Source organism: Dipodomys merriami, unplaced genomic scaffold (assembly GCF_024711535.1).
Source record: "Dipodomys merriami isolate MVZ:Mamm:240054 unplaced genomic scaffold, mDipMer1.0.p SCAF_3, whole genome shotgun sequence".
Lineage (NCBI taxonomy): Eukaryota > Metazoa > Chordata > Mammalia > Rodentia > Heteromyidae > Dipodomys > Dipodomys merriami.
In genome coordinates, this window is record NW_027204492.1 from 100,433,451 (window position 1) to 100,452,627 (window position 19,177).

At 36.1% G+C, this 19,177-nt stretch overlaps 1 protein-coding gene and 1 non-coding gene across 10 annotated transcripts in view; both read left to right on the forward strand.

Annotated features, from left to right (window-relative positions):
* Positions 1–19,177, forward strand: part of Dmd (dystrophin) — a 2,040,854-nt gene that overhangs the window by 1,680,853 nt on the left and 340,824 nt on the right. For all 9 annotated transcript variants that reach the window (XM_070040660.1, XM_070040663.1, XM_070040664.1 and 6 more), the window contains 2 exons: positions 11,038–11,158; positions 11,764–12,032. In XM_070040660.1, the coding sequence (XP_069896761.1) occupies positions 11,038–11,158; positions 11,764–12,032 (390 nt within the window). The remainder of the gene's footprint in view (positions 1–11,037; positions 11,159–11,763; positions 12,033–19,177) is intronic.
* Positions 1,140–1,263, forward strand: LOC138840577 (small nucleolar RNA SNORA40). The gene has a single exon (XR_011376139.1). It is a non-coding gene; the product is annotated as a small nucleolar RNA SNORA40 (small nucleolar RNA).

A 19,177-nucleotide genomic window follows, 5' to 3' on the forward strand; every position in this document is an offset into this window, starting at 1 on the left:
GTACTTTTGTTTTTGTTTTTAATGTACTGTGTTAAGTTACTTTTTTCTTTTGTTTCCCCCCCCTTTTGGTATATCCCCTGTCATCATTGTTTTTAGTTTTGGTACCCTGTGTCTTGAATCTATGTTTATTTGATTTGGGGAAGGGAAGGGAAATAACAACTTGGTGAGACAAAGGAGAAAGGGTGAACCAATGAAACAGCACTTACAAGACTCTATGTTGGAAATGAACTTTACAAACTGGGGGCGGGGGGGGGCAGGTGAGGGGAGTCAGAGGAAGGGAAAGTGGGAGAAAATGTTCAATAAGAAATGTACTTATTGCCTTACTTATGTAACTATAACCCCTCTGTACATCACCCTTACAATAAAATAAAAAAAATTTAAAAACCCACAGGTAACAAAAGTAAAAAGAAAATAAAAAGAATGTCAAGATTGGGATTGAATTATCTAATCAACTAATGGCCTGAAGTAAACCTTAACCTATCTGTACTTCAATTTGCATTGATGAAACATTTATAATATCAAACCACAGACCACACTACAAACAGACCTACTTAACCAAACTATTGATTCCTTAGGGACATTGATCAGTCTCCTACATTTTCCTTACCTTACATATAATAGGTTCAAAATAAATAGCTTTGAATGAATCATTAGTCAGCAATCAGTCACCCAGTTGACCAGTACTTGTGATATATAAACACTCTCAATCCAATCATTTAACCTTTAGAATAAATGGTTTGACCTTGAAATTTGACACTGTCAAACAGTGTAGGAGCATGCTCTAAGGAAATGTATTTTGTAAACTTGAGGAAACTAAAGGTGTCCATTTAGTATGCCTAATTTGTTCTCCTTTGCACAACAGAATGCTATTTTATTTTCATGCTATAAATTTTTAGTAATTGCTCATAATTCTTCTACAATACTATTTTGGAACCCTAAATCTAGCTATCTTAGAAAAGGAAACAGGAGTATAAGGGGAAGAGGATATGTTGTTGTTGTTGTTGTTGTTGTGTTTTGCTTTGTAATTTGCTTTATATTGAAGTACTGGGGTTTGAACTCAGAGACTTACACAGGCACTTTACAATTTGAGCCACAACCCAGCCCTAAAGATGTGATTTTTTTTTAAATCATCTATTTGTAGCACTTGTGTATGTCTTTAATTTGTAATAAAGCCTTACAGACATGTACAGACAGTAAATGCTCTTTTGCAACCCAGAACTTATTGTTGAGTAAGAGTTTTTGATACATATAAGCAGTAATATGATTCCTACAATAGTTGGCAACTTGTACAGGTTGGCTCTGAGAATAAAGTTGATATAAAAGCTAAAAAAAATCTCACAATATATTCAAGAAATTTGGAAAGAAATTTGGATACTGACATCTAATTTTTTAATAAATGTTAATATCTATTTTTATTGTAAAGATATTGTACAGAGTGGTTACAGTTACATGAGTAAAGTAATAAGTCCATTTCCTATGGTGCATTGTTACCCCCTCCTTTGTTTTTCCCCTACCATCCCTTTCCTTCCACCTCCCCATACCACCCCCCACCCCACAAAGTTGTAAGTTTGTTTTCAACATAGTGTCTTGTACATCTCATTGTTATAATGGGTGAAATTGTATCCTTATTTCAGGATTTTGTTATTTCCCTTCCCCTCCCCAAATTAGAAAAATGTATATACAAAATGTAGGGGACAACAAAATTTTGTAAAGATACATTCAGTATGCATATGGGAGAAGGTGTCAACATCTCCACACATTAATGAACTGACTTGTGTGATTTAAATATTAACCATAATTTATAAGTAAATCAATGGTTGTATGAGTATAGATTTGCCAAATCTTCCTTCAAGTAGTCTTTTAGAAAGTCATGTATTATAAAAAAAATCAAGGTTCTTGTTATAGAACATCCTTATATTTGTTCAAACTAATTTTAAAATTTAACAACTCTATTGCAATGGGTAGTTTACAGTAAATTATTGCATATTAAATGTTTGAACTTTTATTATTTTAATACAGAATCTTCTTAAATACATATATTTTTCTTTCTTGAACTCCATGCTACAAAAACGAATGACACTATTTTCTAGAACAGTATTTGGTGCCTATAGAATATTTCTTAAGTGACTAAATGGAGAATAACCTTCCATGTAACTGTATTTAAAATGATATAATACTATTTATAGTCTTTCCATGTAATAAGAAACTATCATTTTCTTTATTCTCATATTTTCTAGAGCTATTGATTTCCTTTTTTATCCTTTTTTTTGCATTTAGTCTAAATCTTTCTAAATTCCAAAGATTCACTTTACCCTCTCTTCCATCTACTTTTGTAATTTCAAGCAATGATGTGAAAATAATGGTGCTTATGTCTTTGTAATGACAGAAATTCCTTTGTCTTTTCTTCAGACCCATTTTAATCTTCAGTGACTCATATTTAAGAAATGAACTGTGCAGCTGTGGTGGAACTAAATCCTTGGCAACAATTGGAGGGGCAAACAAGTAGTGCCTCACAATGGATGGGCCTTAGCTTTGAATTATTTACTGTTCATTTTAACAATGGAACTGCATTCTCAAAGAGTGTCTTCAAGTTTTTCACTTTGATAAGTCCTTTAAGGTCCATTTCTTATTGTACAGACCCTGTTCCAACAATTATCTCCACTTTCTTCTGTTCAGGTCTTTATCATGTCTTTCCCTGCTTACATGATCAACCATCTTAGTTTTCCAGGGACTGTCCAGTTTCCTTGGGACTATCCTGGTTTTAACATTGAAAGTTTCCCAGGAGTGTTGGTCCCATATTTAGTCCTAGTAGTTGGGAGGCTGAAGCAGGAAGATTGCCACTTCAAGGCTAGCTTTGACTACATAACAAGAACTTGCTCAAGAGAAACAACAACAAAAATTGGAAAGTTTCACGCTCTGAAAAACTTAGTGCTGAGGAAATTAAGATGGTTAGTTACCCTTTGCTAGTTTCCATTTTTCAGTCAAGATCCAAATCATTCTTATCATCAAAAAAAAAATCCTGCCGGGCGCTGGTGGCTCACACCTGTAATCCTAGCTACTCAGGAGGCTGAGATCTGAGGATCACGGTTCAAAGCCAGCCTGGGCAAGAAAGACCGTGAGACTCCTATCTCCAATAAACCACCAGAAAACTGGAAGTGGCACTGTAGCTCAAGTGGTAGAGCGCTCGCCTTGAGCTGAAGAGCTGAGGGACAGCGCCCAGGCCCAGAGTTCAAGCCCCATGACCGACAAAAAAAAAAAAAAAATCCTTTCTCTTTATGTTTTGATCTTCTCAGTCTTCCTGTCCTGCCTTTTTCTTTCTCTTCTCAGAAAAAACAACAACAAAAGCAAACAAAGATTGATTAAATAATTTTCACTGGAAGTGGCTAGTCACTCTTCCCCGACTCTTTCCTGAATTAGTCTTTCTGACACTACTGCTATTCACTGAAATTGCTGTCCTCCACTCTGATGAGCACTCTGCAGTGCCAATCTGGCATTGCCTCTGTATATCTTGGTTGGATGCTCTTGGTCACCTTCTCCCTCTTGAAATTCTGCCTCTCTCTTCTATGGTCTGTACTCTTCATTTCCCTCAAGCTCTTTCCTATCCATTCCTTTAAGGTCTCTTGTGAAATCCTGTTTTACTTTCTGTTCAGTAAATGTTGATAGGTAGGCAGTCAATGTATATTAGCTAAATGAGAGAATGACTCCTAAATCTCCTTTTCTTCTCCCCAAACATTATTATATTATTTCCTTGTGGAAAGAATGTTACCTCTCCAAGATGAGTATATCACAACCCGTTACTCTGTTCCTTACACAGACCTTCCCTGCTATTTAGTGTTGGGTTTTCTAAAATATATTTTATTGTTATTATATACAGGTAATATACAGAGGGGTTACAGTTACCTAAGTCAGGTAATGAGTACATTTCTTTTTGGACAATGTCACCCCTTCCCTCACTCTGTCCCAGTTTTTCCTTCCTATCCTCAACCACAAGTTGTACAGTTAATTTTCAACATAGTGTCTAGTGAGTACCACTACTGTATTTATTCATCCTTTGTCACACCTTTTTGGTGCCCCCTTACCTTCCCAAAGACAAATTAACAAACAAGACTAAAGAAAAAGACAGAAAATAACAGCAACAAGAACAACAAAAATCTCTTGTTTCTATTTCTTGGAGTTCATTTCAATAAATATTATTTTATACAAACATATACACATAGCCTTTGACCCTTTGTGATCCACTCCTTTGGTCTCACTGTGTGAATATCTAGAAACCTGTATAGTTTTTTGTGTTCCAGTGTTCGTTAGTTTTATCATCCAGTATGTTTACTTGTAGATTTGTAGGCACATTCTAGTTTCCACGAGTGAAAGAAACCCTGCAACCCACATTTCCTTCTGGCTTACTTAGCTTAACATAATTCCCCCACATTTTTCCTTTTTCTTATGAATAGTACAATATCATTCTTTCTGACAGAAGAGGAGAATTCCATTGTGTATGAATACCTCATTTTCTTGATCCGTTAGTCCACTGAGGGGTACCTGGGTTAATTCCATATCTTGGCTATAAACAATGCTGCAGTGAACATTGTTGTGCTGTTAGCTTTAGTGTGACCTTATTTGTGTACTAATGGATAAATGTCCAGGAGTGTTGTTGCTGGCTCATAGGGAAGCTCTCTGTTTAGTTTTTTGAGAAACTTCCATACTGCTTTCCAGAGTAGTTGAACAAGTTCTCATTCCCAACAGTATAGTAGAATTCCCTTTGGCCACATCCCCACCAGAATTTGTTATTGTTACCTTTCTTCATAATGGACATTCTAACTGGGGTGAGATGGAATCACAATATTGTTTTGATTTGCCTTTATTTTATGACCATAGATGTTGAACATTATTTTTGGTCAGTCATGGGGCTTGAACTCTGGGCCTAGTGTTGTCCCTGAGCTCTTCAGCTCAAAGCAAGTGCTCTACCACTTGAGCCACAGTGCCACTGCCAGTTTTCTGGTGGTTGATTGGAGGTGAGAGTTTGATGGACTTTCCTGCCCTGGCTGGCTTTGAACTGGGATCCTCAGATCTCAGCCTCCTGAGTAACTTGGATTACAGGAGTGAGCCACCAGTGCCCAGCTGATGTTGAACATTTATTCATGTGTCTATTGACCATTCTTACTTCTTCTGATTAGTCTCTCTTTAAGTCTTTAGCCCATTTATTAATTAGGTTAATTCTTTGAGGGTTTATTTTAGGGGAATTTAATGTTTTGAGTTCTAAGTATATTTAAGATAGGTGGCCCTTTTCTGATGCACAGCTGGTAAAAACTATTCTTCCATCCCGTGGGCTTTCTATTGTGTTAGCTGTGTCCTTTGCCATGCAGAAACTCTTCAGTTAAATGCAATCCCATTTATCCAGTCTTTCTTTAATTTGTTGTGATTCTGGATCTTTACTTAAGAAGTTCCAACCCATGCCTAAGAGCCCTAGTGTGTCCCCTATTCCTTTCTGTAATATTTTCATGATATCCAACCTTACATTGAGGGAAAGATGTAAAAGACCTCTGTTGTGAAAATTTTTTTAAATCTGCAAAAAGAAATTGATGCAGATTTGAGGAAATGGAATAACCTTCCCTCCTCCTGGATTAGAAGGATTTAACATTGTGAAAATTGCACTACTGCTCAAAGCAATTTACAAATTTATGCAATACCTATCAAAACCCCCACTTTCTTCAAAGAAATACAGAAAGCAATCCAAAATTTCATATGGAATACTAATAGAACCGAAATAGCAAAAACAATCATTAGCAGGAAGAACAGTGTTGGAGAATATCAATACCAAACTTCAAACTGTATTACAAAGCTATTGTAATATGAACAAATTGGTACTGGCACAAGAATAGGTCTGAAAACCAATGGAACAGAATTAAGAGACCCAGAAATGAACCAGCAGGCATATAGCCACCTAATACTTGATAAGGGAGCCAAAACCCAGGGTGGAGGAAAGACAGCCTCTTCAATTAATGATGCTGACAAAATTGACTGTGCATGTGCAGAAAACTGAAGTTAGATCCTTATACATCACCCTGCACCAGCATGAATTCCAAGTGGATCAAAGACTTCAATGTAAGGCCAGAAACCATGAAAATAGTGTTGGGTGTTAATACTGTTCTTTATTAACTTCATACTGTATATACACATATGAGCTCTTCTGGATCATCCCGAGAAAGATTTCTTTTAGTTATAGCAAATATTGTTCCCTCCCCCATTTACTTTGCCCAAAGATACTCCTAGGATGACATGTTAAGACTGATGAAAATTTTTCTGCCTGAGTAGCTATTGGGTACTTCATAGGCAAGAGACTAGGAATTTTTTCTCTATATATAAAGGAAAAAGAAACAGCTATCGTCAACCATTGAAAGATTCTCCTTGGAAACATAATGGGCCTGAGTCTAACTCTTAACTTCTTGAGGAGCCAGTTAGCTGCCTGCTGTGTCTTGGGTTTTACAACCAAGCAATATTCCCAAGGTCTCAGCTTCATATTTTTTAAGTGTAATTACCTAGAAAGATAGCAACTCCAGTCGTTCTGACAACTTGGAGCTTAACCTATGAGCCTATTCTGGGCCTTAACTACTTGGCTTAACTACTTCTCTTGGATCACAGAAATTTGAGAAATTAACTGGACAAATGGCTACAGGTCTAATTTGCATAGTGTGAGAATGTTCTCAGCAGGCTAGAGCTTTTTATAGATGCACTGAGAAACCCAGAAAAATTTATTTCTTCACATTTTATTTCATTGTACCTAGCACTCACTGGTCTACTCAGTTTAAATATTAAGAGTACTCCTTGTTTCTTAATTCCTTCCTTTCTCTTAACCCTAGCATCTGTTCAGTCACCAAATCCTCATGTCTCAAACTTCTAAGCATTTCACTAATTTATTCTTCTTGGTAGTGTGGCTCTGGGTCAGAGCCTCATAATCTTTCATTAGATTGTGTATATGCCTCCAATTATAAGTGGAATTCCAATTCTACCTTTTTCAGATGCTGTCTACAATAGTCCCACTTTATCCATGCAAAATATATTCTAAGACCCTCAAGTGCATGAACCTGCAAATAGCAACTATCCCTTTACATACTATATTTTTCCTATACATACATACTTATAATATAGTTTGTTATAAATTACACACTGCAAGAGATGAACAATTATCATTTTAGCCACCTCAGTGCACAGCTTTTTAAATTTTTTTCTAAAGTTGAGAATTTTCACCTATCCACTTAAAGGAAATGTTCCTATGAATTGTCTTTGGTTTGTACAAATTGTTAGTATTGCCACTCTTGCTCTTTGGGGCTATTATTAAATAAGGATTATTTGAACCAAAGCACAGTAATAATGTAGCAGTCCATCTGCAAATCAAGAGAGTTCCTAAGTTACTAATAAGAATATATGACACAGATGTACTGGAGACATTCCAGATAGGAGTGAGCAGAGCTGAATACTGTTTCATTATGCTATTCTGAACAATTCACAATTTAAATTTTATGAATTGCTTATATCTGTAATTATCCAGTTATTATTTTCAGATCATGGTTTACTATAAGTAAACAGTGGGAAGGGAAACCATGGGTAAAGTGGGAGGGGAAATCTACAGTAAGTCTGCTTTGTGAATTTATTACATATGGTTTCAGTCAAGTATAAGCAAATGTCAACAAGTAACAAATTCTATGTATTTCCTGCAAAATTAAGCAAGTGAAGGGAGAAGTGATTTCAGAAGGATGGTTGAAAATGATAGAAGGGGTAAGATTGATCATTGTATTCATAAACTGCATTGTTAAATGAGAACTTTTTTGTATAACTACTTAAAGATAATAAAATATTTTTTAAAAAATATAAAATTCTGCCAGGCACCAGTGATTCACACCTATAATTCTAGCTACTCAGGAGGTTGAGATCTGAGAATCTCCTTTGAAACCAGCCCAAGCAGGAAGTCTGTGAAACTCTTATCTCCAATCAGCCATCAAAAAAATAAGCCCGAAGTAGAACTGTGGCTCAAGTATTAAGAGTGCCAGCCTTGAGCTGAAAGGTTCAGGGACAATACCCAGACTCTAAGTTCAAGCCCAAGGACTAGCACAATAAAATAAATAAATAAATAAATAAATAAATCTTAAAGAAGAGATTGCAAAAACAAATTTCTTTAACTCTCACCTATGCTTTATGCATTTAATTTGATGCAGAGAAACTTTCTATCGGCCCTGCCTTATTATCAGTTGTGTTTAAGTCTTTGTGTGGAGGTTGAGTATTTTCCTGGTCTTAATTTGGTGAAAATGTGACTCCTCAAAAAGTTGAATCTGTTCATTTACATGATAAAGTGAAGATGTGGGATTTGTTGAATGTCTTGAGCAGATGTTGGGTAGTGTTATGGGAAAAGTGAGTCAAGCATCCACAGTACAATACTGAACTCGGTGCATCCTGAGCATCCCTGGTTTTTCAGCAGCAGTCTCCGTGGAGCCATACACCTATGAATACTAATGATCTGTGTTTGAAACCCATACATGCCTGTGCTACTCCACTGGTTAAATCCATTCAAAGGTTCCTGATTACCAAAAAGAAATGCTTCGAACTTTTTAGCTGCCCATAGATGGGCTGTATTTCATACATCTTGTCTCAAATTCTACTTTAAAGTTCTAATAAATTTCCAGATAATGATAGTGTCTTGCTTCATCTCTGCATATGTTCCCTCGTTGTTCTTTATGTTCTAGAAATATGAGCCTGCTTAAAGATACTGATTATAGATACATGCAATATGGTGCTATATCCATGTCCTAGACTTGCATTTTCTTCTTGCAGTGTCCTCTAACCCATTGTTCCCTGACTAACTCATATTGGTGCTTTAGAACTCTGTGTGATAACCATCTTCTTTTAGAAGTCTTTCCCAGTTTGTGTGCACCAATACTACTTTCTACAATCTACTGTAATGATTTATATATTTGACTCCTCCATTGTATATAAAAGGGGCAACTTTGCATTCAACCTTATATTTCCAGTCTTTCATATAACTACTGGTACACAGAAGTTCAATACTGTTATCAGTTATCATTTTTGTCCATATCATTTGCCTCTTGTCCAAATGGAAAGACTAGGCAAAATGATTATTTCCTTGAAGTTGGTAACATTAAGTACATGAAAAAATACAGGAATACAAGTATGTACGAATACAGATGCACAAGTGCACACATATATATTTACATATTTATGCAGATGTCCAATGAAATATTAGAGATCAAATCAGCATACTGTGTAAGCAAAATAAATAGTCCACCTGCCCTGTCTGATTTCAAGGACATAAGAATATCCCACAATATGGGCTGGAGAGGTGGCTCAGTGGTAGAATGCTTGCCTTGCATACATGAGGCCCTGGGTTCGATTCCTCAGCACCACAGAAGCAGAAAAAGCCGGAAGTGGTGCTGTGGCTTGGGCTGAAGAGCTCAGGGACAGCACCTAGGCCCAGAGTTCAGGCCTATGACCAACCAAAACAAACAAACAAAGAATATAGAATATAGAAATCACTCGCCCTTCCGCAGGCTGAGTTCTCATATTCCCCCTAGAGAACTCCATTACACTAGATCAAACACCTTGTCTTTCTCTACTGAATTGTAAATAACTATGGAAGATGAATCATTTCACGAAGTATCAATGTGCAACAATAATGTGCTAAAAATAACAATGTGCTAAAAATAAGACCATTGAAAAGCATACTTAAGCTCTAGATCAGAGCTATAATTATTGTTTATATACTATCACTTATATAGTATTTAATTTTTATTCACATGTTTACTTCTAAGATCACAGACTCTGGATCAATAACTATCTTTAATGCTTTCAGAGCATCTGTTCCTCTTGCCTTCACAACATGCCCCGCTGCCTTAGTACTTGATTATATATGAATTTACAGTTGTCAGTCTGCTTCAAACATTTCCCCTTTATGTTGTTTTTTTTTATTTTGTTTTGTTTTTTCAGTACTGGTATTTTCCCCCAGGACCTCACACATGCCAGGCAAGTGCTCTACCTCTGAGCTGTACCTCAAAACTGTATTTTCTTTTTTTGTTTTGTCCAGTAATTTCTTTCATTTAATCATATTAAGATTTGAACTCAAGGCTTCCTGTTTGCTAAACAGACACTCTAACACTTGATCTACACCCCCACTCTGTGTTTTTTTAGTTCTTTAAAAAAAAAACTAAGTTTTCACATTTATGCCTGTGCTGCCCTAGACTCGATCATCTTGAGTAATTACAACTATGGTCCAGTAGCTTCTTGGAGACAAAGACTATACATTTTGTTTACTCTTAATTTTCTATATCAAATAAGGTTACAAGTTAGAGATTAAAATGATCAATTCACTTAAATGTTCCTATTATTCTATATCTATTTGTTCATAGTAATGGGTTCTCTAAATTCCCGTACCCATAATAGTTTAAAACATTTCTGCTCTTCTCCGAGAAATCACAATGTATAATAGAGTGGCTATTTTTCAAAAGTATTAACACTTTTTACTTAGCTTACTTCTAATACATTATTCACTTTTACACATTTTGACAAAACTAACTGGCGATTACAAAGTGGATTGTCAATTTCAATAGAGCCTAAGTTCCTTTATTTTGTTTACATTATGTTTTTTTAATATTATGTTTTAGATGTCCACTACTTTTGTGCGTTTAAAACTTTATTAGCCATGCTAAGGCTTTACAATCTATCCCTAGCTTGTAACTTTAGTTCTAGATTCCAAGTTTCACTTGGAATCAAACAAACAAAAGTCTTCCTATCTTAATGAGAGGGCATCACCTATCTTGAAATCCCCTTTCTCTCTCGAATGGCTTTACAAACAGTCATTCCTCATTAACAGAAAGACCTAGTCTAGCCTTCTTTATTGTTTTATTACTGTCAGTTTATAAATAATGAGATAGAAATTGACCTGAGAGTTTCATAAACAAGTTGTGAGCACCCAGGATTAATTTTGAGAAGAGTGCCATAAGCCAAATAAGCATTTCTTTTCATCTCATTTCACAGGCCTTCAAGAGGGAATTGAAAACTAAAGAACCTGTAATCATGAGTACTCTGGAGACCGTACGAATCTTTCTGACAGAGCAGCCTTTGGAAGGACTAGAGAAACTCTACCAGGAGCCCAGAGGTAATTGAATGTGGAACTGTAATAACATATTGATAGAAGGATCAGTGGTGACAGAACAGCCCATCCATTCTGGCTGCCAAAGTCTGGAAAGCTCTCATATTTTCTACGTTAAACAGAATCAATTCAAATTAAACATAGACATTGGGAAAGAATAACAAATCATAAACCACCAAGTGTATATCTACTTGCACATTCATATATACACATTAAAAGAGGTTAGCAATCCGTTATCAGACCATTTAGAAACTAATAAACAGAGGAGTTTATCTGTGAGAAGGAAAATTCTATTGTTACAAACACTACAAGGTAATTTTCCATTTAAGAACCTGAATGAAGTAATTTAAAGGTTTTTTTCCTCAATAGCTCAAATGAGTCTTGGATTATCTGATTGGTAGTGGGCATAACAGGTTCACTGAAGAAGATGGACTTTAAATATTCAGAACTGTATCCAAATTTATGCCAAAGTCTAAAAGACCCATTAATCAGTAGGTTGGCCTCTTGTTAATCTGTACTCTCTTTCTTCCAGTCTGACCTTTTCAACAGTGTTTAAAAACAAACAAACAAACATGAATGTGACCTAAAACCTTGTCATATTGCCAATATAGAGCTGCCTCCTGAGGAGAGAGCCCAGAATGTCACTCGGCTTCTACGAAAACAAGCTGAGGAGGTCAACACTGAGTGGGAAAAATTGAACCTGCACTCTGTTGAATGGCAGAGAAAAATAGACGAGGCTCTCGAACGACTGCAGGAACTTCAGGAGGCTACAGATGAGCTGGACCTCAAACTACGGCAAGCTGAGGTGATCAAGGGATCCTGGCAACCTGTAGGAGACCTCCTCATTGACTCTCTCCAAGATCACCTTGAAAAAGTCAAGGTATAGTCCACTGATTTGCTCCAAATCCCTTTGGCAAACCCCAAAAGGTTGTTGTCTAAACTTGACTGCAGTGTTTTTATCCCACAAAATTGAGAATGGGGCCAAAATCAACACATCTTCCACCAATTCACATGAGGGGTTCCCCAAGAGAAGATAGAGGTATAATCATTTGTTTATCTTCAATGGCATAGAGTGAAATATTTAAAAAGTTATAGCCAGATGTGAATGGCTCGCACCTGTAATCCTAGCTTCTCAGAGGGCTGAGATTTGAGCATCACAGTTCAAAGCCAGCCCAGGCAGGAGAGTCTGTGAGACTCTTATATCCACTTACCCACAAAAAGACAGAAGTGGAGATAGTGGAGGTGTAGACCAAGTGATAGAGTGCTAGCTTTGAGGGGGAAAAAAAGAAAAGATAAAGGAAGAAATTAAAACACACACATACACACACACACACACACACACACACACACACACACACACACACACACACACACACACACACACACACACACACACACACACACACACACACACACACACAAGGACAGTACCTAGGAATTAAGTTCAAGCCCCAGGACTGGCACACCCACAAGCCAGACCCTCCCCCCCCCCAACAAAAAGACTGTTGTAAGTCTAAATCTTCATTTTGATTCTGCTATTAGGAAATTAATTTATTTGTACTAAAGTTAGCTGATGTGTATGGATTTGGGCGTTTTTACTAAGTTGTCCTATGTGGATAATTTATAGTACTGTGAAGTTAGACCATCAATTTGCCATTCCCTTGGAAAGCAGGATATGCAATACAATTTCGTTGTCTTCATTGCAGACATGAGGGGGAAATCACATATATCTGGAATACAAAGTAAAAATTATCTTGTGGCACAAAGATAATTTGCCAGAAAAGAATATAAGGACAACATTTTGAAGTCAGCAATATGAAACAAGGTTTATTTACTCACCTAATGTCAAAATTCAAATGCAAAAAAAAATAAAATTTTCTCACGTATCTGCCTGGTGAACTCTTACTCAGCCCTCAAGGCCTAAATATAGATGTTAATTATCTTTGTAGTCTTCCCTAAATGTCCACCACCACCCTCCAACTTTCACTAAGCAGAAGAAATTGCTCTCAGTTTCATGCTTTCATGGACCATCAAACATGCTTTTCATACTTAAATTTCCCATATGTTCTAGCCATTTAAAATGGTCTTATCTCAAAGACAGTAAGGTTTGTGAAACGAATGAGCATAATGTACATCTGTAAATTCCCAGCTCCTAGCCTAATGCCAGTAAAATATAAGGAATCACATTTAAGAAGTTTTTTTTAAATGATGGTGTCTCACATTTATAATCCTAGTTTCCCATAAAATTGAGACTAGAGGATCAAAGTTGAAGCCAGGCTGGGCAGACGAGTCTATGAGAAGCTTATCTCCAATTAACCAACACAATTCCAGACTGGAGTTATGTTATGGCTCAAGTGATAGAGCACAACCATGAGCTATGTAGTTGATTAAGAGTATGAGGCCCAGATTTCAAGCCCCAGTACTGGAAAGAAAAACAAAAGAAGTTTATGAAGCACTATATAGTGTACTAGATATGTAGTTATGGAGGAAATACACTTGAGCTTTCCCTTCACAAGTCCTACAACCTTACATTGAATTGAATAGCTCTTCATTAAAATGATATGTGAATATTCAAAATGGTATGTGTATATTTAAAATAGTTGGTGAATATTTAAAAAGGAAAGGTTAAAGTTTACCTTTATTACTACTAAATTGCTCTGCATTACAACATTCTATGGCTCATGCCCAAACTTAAAGCAATAGTTAACATTTCTGTTGGCCTAAAAATTAGTATATGTCTTAAAAGAGTTCAGCTTGGATGTGTTTAACATTATGCTAATTTCATTTGTAAGTATAGGTTCTGATATTTTTGTCAGTCATGGGGCTTGAACTCAGAGACTGGGTGTTGTCCCTTCACTTTTTTGGTCAAGGCTAGTATTCCACCACTTGAGCCACAGCTCCACTTCTGGTTTTTAAGTGAGAGTCTCATGGACTTTCCTGCTCCAGCTGACTTTGAACTGCGTTCCTCATATCTCAGTTTCCTGAGTAACTAGAATTACAGGTATGAGCCATTTGCGTCTATCAAGGAAGACATACTTTGTTTTCTCTAAAACTGAAAAAAAAATAAGGTTAGGATAAACAATGTCCTAATTAAAAGTAAACTAGTTAATAAATCAATCAAGTTGTTGAATATACAGGCTCTCCAGCAGGCTTAAAGGACAATTTTGTAGTCAATCTGTTATAGTAGGAATGTTTGGAAGGCACTCAATATAAATGGAGAGTGTATATAGCATGATGAAGTAATTAAAAGTAAAGTGGAACAGTTCAAATATTAGCTCTGACCTCCACCCAATCTACTTTTAGTTTCCCTGTTCTTGATCTTGAAATGAAGTTTATTTCATATATCTTGATTGGATAAGGTCTTCATACTGGTCCCAATAATGGCAAAACATGTAGACATTAATTTTAGCTTTCAAAAAGAGCTTTTATATGCCGACACATCTATTACAGACATAAATCATGATTCTTAACCGGAATACTTATGCACTGGTGATAGTAAATACAATTGCTTCCATTTCTAAACCAGCTTTTTAGGCATACATTTTAAATTATTGGTTATATGAATTTTTCACGTTTATTTCCCTTTCCAGAGTTCTTTTTAAATTGTTTTTAAGGGGTTTATTTGGAGTCTCATTTTTCTTTTCTTGTTTTTTTTTTCCCTCCACAACTCTTCCCTCCCCTGCAAAAGTTGTAAAGTTCATTTTCAACATAGTATCTTGTACATCTCATTCTTAGAATGGGTCAACCTGTATCCTTATTTCAGCATTTTGTTATTTCCTTTCCTCTCCCCAAATTAGAAAAATGTATATACAAGATGCAGGGCACCAATGTCAAATACAATGACAACAGGGGGAAGAACATACAAAAGAACCAAAAACATCACACAGTACATCATATGTACAATAAAAACAACAGCAACAAAGATAAAACCTCTTGTGTCCCTATCTTGGGGTTCATTTCGCTTAGCATCAGCTTATATGGTCATATGTACATAGCTTTTGACCTTTTCTGCTTGTCCTAGATATATACTAGTTATTGCAGATAAGGGAAACCATGGGACCTATGTTTCTTTGGACCTAGCTTACTTCACTTAATATAATTTTTTCCAAGTCTTTCCATTTCCTAAAAAATTCTTTCTGATGGAGGCAAAGAAATCCAGTATATATATATATATATATATATATATATATATATATATATATATATATATATATATACATATGCACACACACATATAGACATCACATTGTCTTGATCCATTCATCTACATCACATTGTCTTGATCCATTCATCTACATCACATTGTCTTGATCCATTCATCTACTGAGGGGCATCTGGGTCGGTTCCATATATAGTTGTACTGGTTGGAGTCTCATTCTTTCTTGGCAGTGGCCCACTGCTCAGCTCTTCCTCTTGGTGGGGATGTGCATCCCTACCCTTTTCTTGATGAATTTGTCCTTGGACACCTTAAGCAGCTTCATGGGACAAAGCTGCACACTTTGAAGATCATGTCCCACACAAACTTAATGTGCTAGCATGATGAGGAGCCTGCTACTGTGGCTGTGCCTCAGCTTGCTCACATTCTTGGTCACTTTGTGTCCCTTGTTGAGGCCCACGGCTATGGGGTAGCGCAGAGCCAAGGCTGCCATTTTTCTAATGGCTGCTGCCTCTTTTTTAATTTTGTACTGAAAATGAAATAAAGGAATTTTCTCCTTTGCATCTGACAACAAATCTGAAATGCTGAAGGTTTGGTGATAGTAGTCTAGACCAGTAAATTAAATGTATTAACTAAATTCATGTTAAAAAAGACAAATATCATTAAAACCATTATTTTGTCTCTCTTTTTTTTTTCCATGGAGGTGATTCTGGGAATTAAACTCAGGGCCTGGCACTTACTCAGCTGGTGCTCTCCACTCAAGCCGTCCATCCATCCCTCTTTTCGCTGGTTATTTTGAAGCTGGAATCTTGCAGAATTTTCTGCCTAGACTAGCTTCAATCTATCATCCTATGAATCCCAGCCTCTGGAGTATCCAGGATTACAGGCATGAGCTACTGGTGCCCAGCTATTTTCATTTTTTGTAGTTAGTAATTGAAGTCCTTGGAGCTACATGCTCTCAACTTAGAACTAGGCAGCTAGGAAGAATATTTTATATGCCAATGTCCTATAATCACCCCTAGTGTCTCTCTCATAACTCTTTCCATTCTGAACTTTTGTGTTAAAAAATTATTATTCAAATGACTTCAGAATATGTATTTCTTTGGGATTTAGGATTATGTGATTTTATTAGCAAATTGCCTTTTGGATTTAGAAAATGGATAAAGCAACAACAACTGTATCCCTGGGCTAGCTGATCATCTTCAGGATGGTAAATACCGTAAATCAAGAAAAAGAAACATATGTTAATATTGACTATTTAGCTCACTAAGAGAGTCTCAGCTTTCCAAATATAGCTTCCACAGGAATAACCACTGGAATAAAATTTAAAATTTAAATGCCACTTTCCTTTTAAAATTCATAATTTATATTGCTTATCAAATATTTTAAGGACAGAATTATGATTTCTCAGCTTACTGAAAATAGCATCAGTGCTTATTTGCCTACACAAACATTCTGTTTTCTTTGTAATGGGAAATCAGAATCACTCTCATACTCTATATAAATATGTAAGTATGCAAATAAATCTAAAAGTCTATAAATATATAGAATTCTTTATATATGTCTTTAATAAAATAGGACAGCTTATTTTCTCCTCTTCCTTTGATATGTATGTGGGTATATATTCATTAACATGCTTTGGGATGACTGAATCCAACTAGTCACACAGAATTGTTGTTGTTGTGGGGCTTGAACAACAGGCCTAAGTGCTGTCCCTGAGCCTTTCAGCTCAAGGTAAGTGCTCTACCTCTTGAGCCACAATGCCACTTCCTGTTTTCTGGTGTTCTATTGGAGATAAGAGTTTCAAGGACATTCCTGCCCAGTGGCCAGTGATCTGCGATCCTCAGATCTCAGCCTCCTGAGTAGCTAGGATTACAGGAGTGAGCTTCCCAGCACCCTGCCCAGATTTTAAAAAAACATGGAGCCTCACTATGTTGCAAAGGCTACCTTTGAACCCCTGGGCTCAAGTGATCCTCCCATGTCAAACCTCCATGTAGTTAGTTGGGGCTACTAAAATAGAATGACTTTTGAATTTGAAAATTGCATATGACATTGTTTCCTTGAGAACAACCCCAATCACTGTAGACCTTTTGGCAAAGATCAAGTGGAACAATAATCCCTGTATGAAATTGTGTATCACTTGTTGTTTTTCTGTTCTCATCAATGATTGTTTATCCATTCAGAAATTAGTACATCATTCTTGAGCCAGGAATATTTCAATTGTTGACTATTTGTTTGATGCCAAGAATTGATCCCAGGACCTCATCCAAGCTAAGCACCTTTATACCACTGAGCAATATCCCCAGCTGTGAATTGAAAGGTTTTTGGAGTTTTTTACTATACTACAGTTAAACTGTCACAGACATTCATCTTGTAATAGGCAAATATTTCTAATCTGTTTATTTATGCATTTTATCAGACTTCAACTTACAATTTCTTACTGTAAAGATTAACATTCTCAGTTTTCCTATGAAGCCCTTTTAATGAAATACTTTGATTTAACATTTTGACACTGTAATTGAGTTTAATTTGATGGTGTATATAGTAGACCATAGACTTTGATGAAGACTCCATACCACTGTTTTTTTTTATGTCTAGCATTCACATCCAAAAAAATTAGAAGAAAACTGGAAAATGCCTGCCATACTGAGTCCTTGCAGCTTGCTCTATTTGAGAAATTTATCAAAGGAATGCTCTCAGAATTTGACTTTGAAAAAGCCATGTATGTTTCCTCTGGGTAAATAGTGTGAACTGCAATGTAATATATACCATATTACCATTTTACTTTCACTTTGGCAATTGAAGGAACTTGCAACCATACTTATGAAGCTATTTTTTAACTGCTTTTCTGTCCCAAGGCCTGGCTCTAAAAATCTATTCTTATTTGATTAATTCTGTTATATTTGTGATTCAATCTTAAATCCTTTCCTTTCTTATATATTAGTTTTATAAAGAATGCCTATAATCCTTACTTTCAGAGTTAGACAAAGCATACACAAACAGGACAACCCTAAGAATGATTCAAATGTACAAGCTATCCAATTCCAAATAAAGAGAAGGGGTGGGAATGTGGCTTAGTGGTAGAGTGCTTGCATAGCATGCATGCAACCCCAGGTTTGATTCCGAAGTATGACATAAACAGAAAAAGCTGAAAGTAGCACTGTGGCTCAGTGGGTAGAGAGCTAGCCTTGAACAAAAGAAGCTCAGGGACAGGGCCCAGGCCCTGAGTTGAAGCCCCAGGACTGGCAAAAAAAAGAAAAAAGAAAGAAAAAGGATCTTTATAAAGAGTTGAATAAATTGTTAGTAGTAATAACAGGAAAGTTGACTAATAGATTGTCCATTAGTATGAGCTGCAAGCAAATACATTACTGCAAGGAGGCTTTTCTTGTTTTTGCTCTTGTTTTGGTATAAAAATGCCACATGTATTAAACCTTTGATCAAGAAGAAACAAACAAAAATGTAACCCATCATAAATGTGGATTAAATATGGCTAATGCTTATCATATGGAGTACCCATGGTTTTATCTACTTTTGAGAGCATTCAATGGAGTTGTTTAAAAGCATTTGATTTGTCCTTTAATATCTGGGAAGACATCTATAAAAGTCATTATAGTAAAGCCTCACTATATACTTTAAAAGTATATTATTTATTTTTATTAGAGTAGTCATTGTTGGCTTTAATAGAGCTTGGGAACTAAAGTAGGAATTACTTACCTTAAAAACCCTGTCCAAATTATTTGTTCAGTGAGAAATTAATCGTAAGTTAGTGTTGCTAGGAGAGTTTATTACCCAGTTCCTATGTATTCCCTCTCATTTCCTGCTTTGTTTATAAGCTAAAAGCAAATTACTTATGACAGTAATGTCAAACC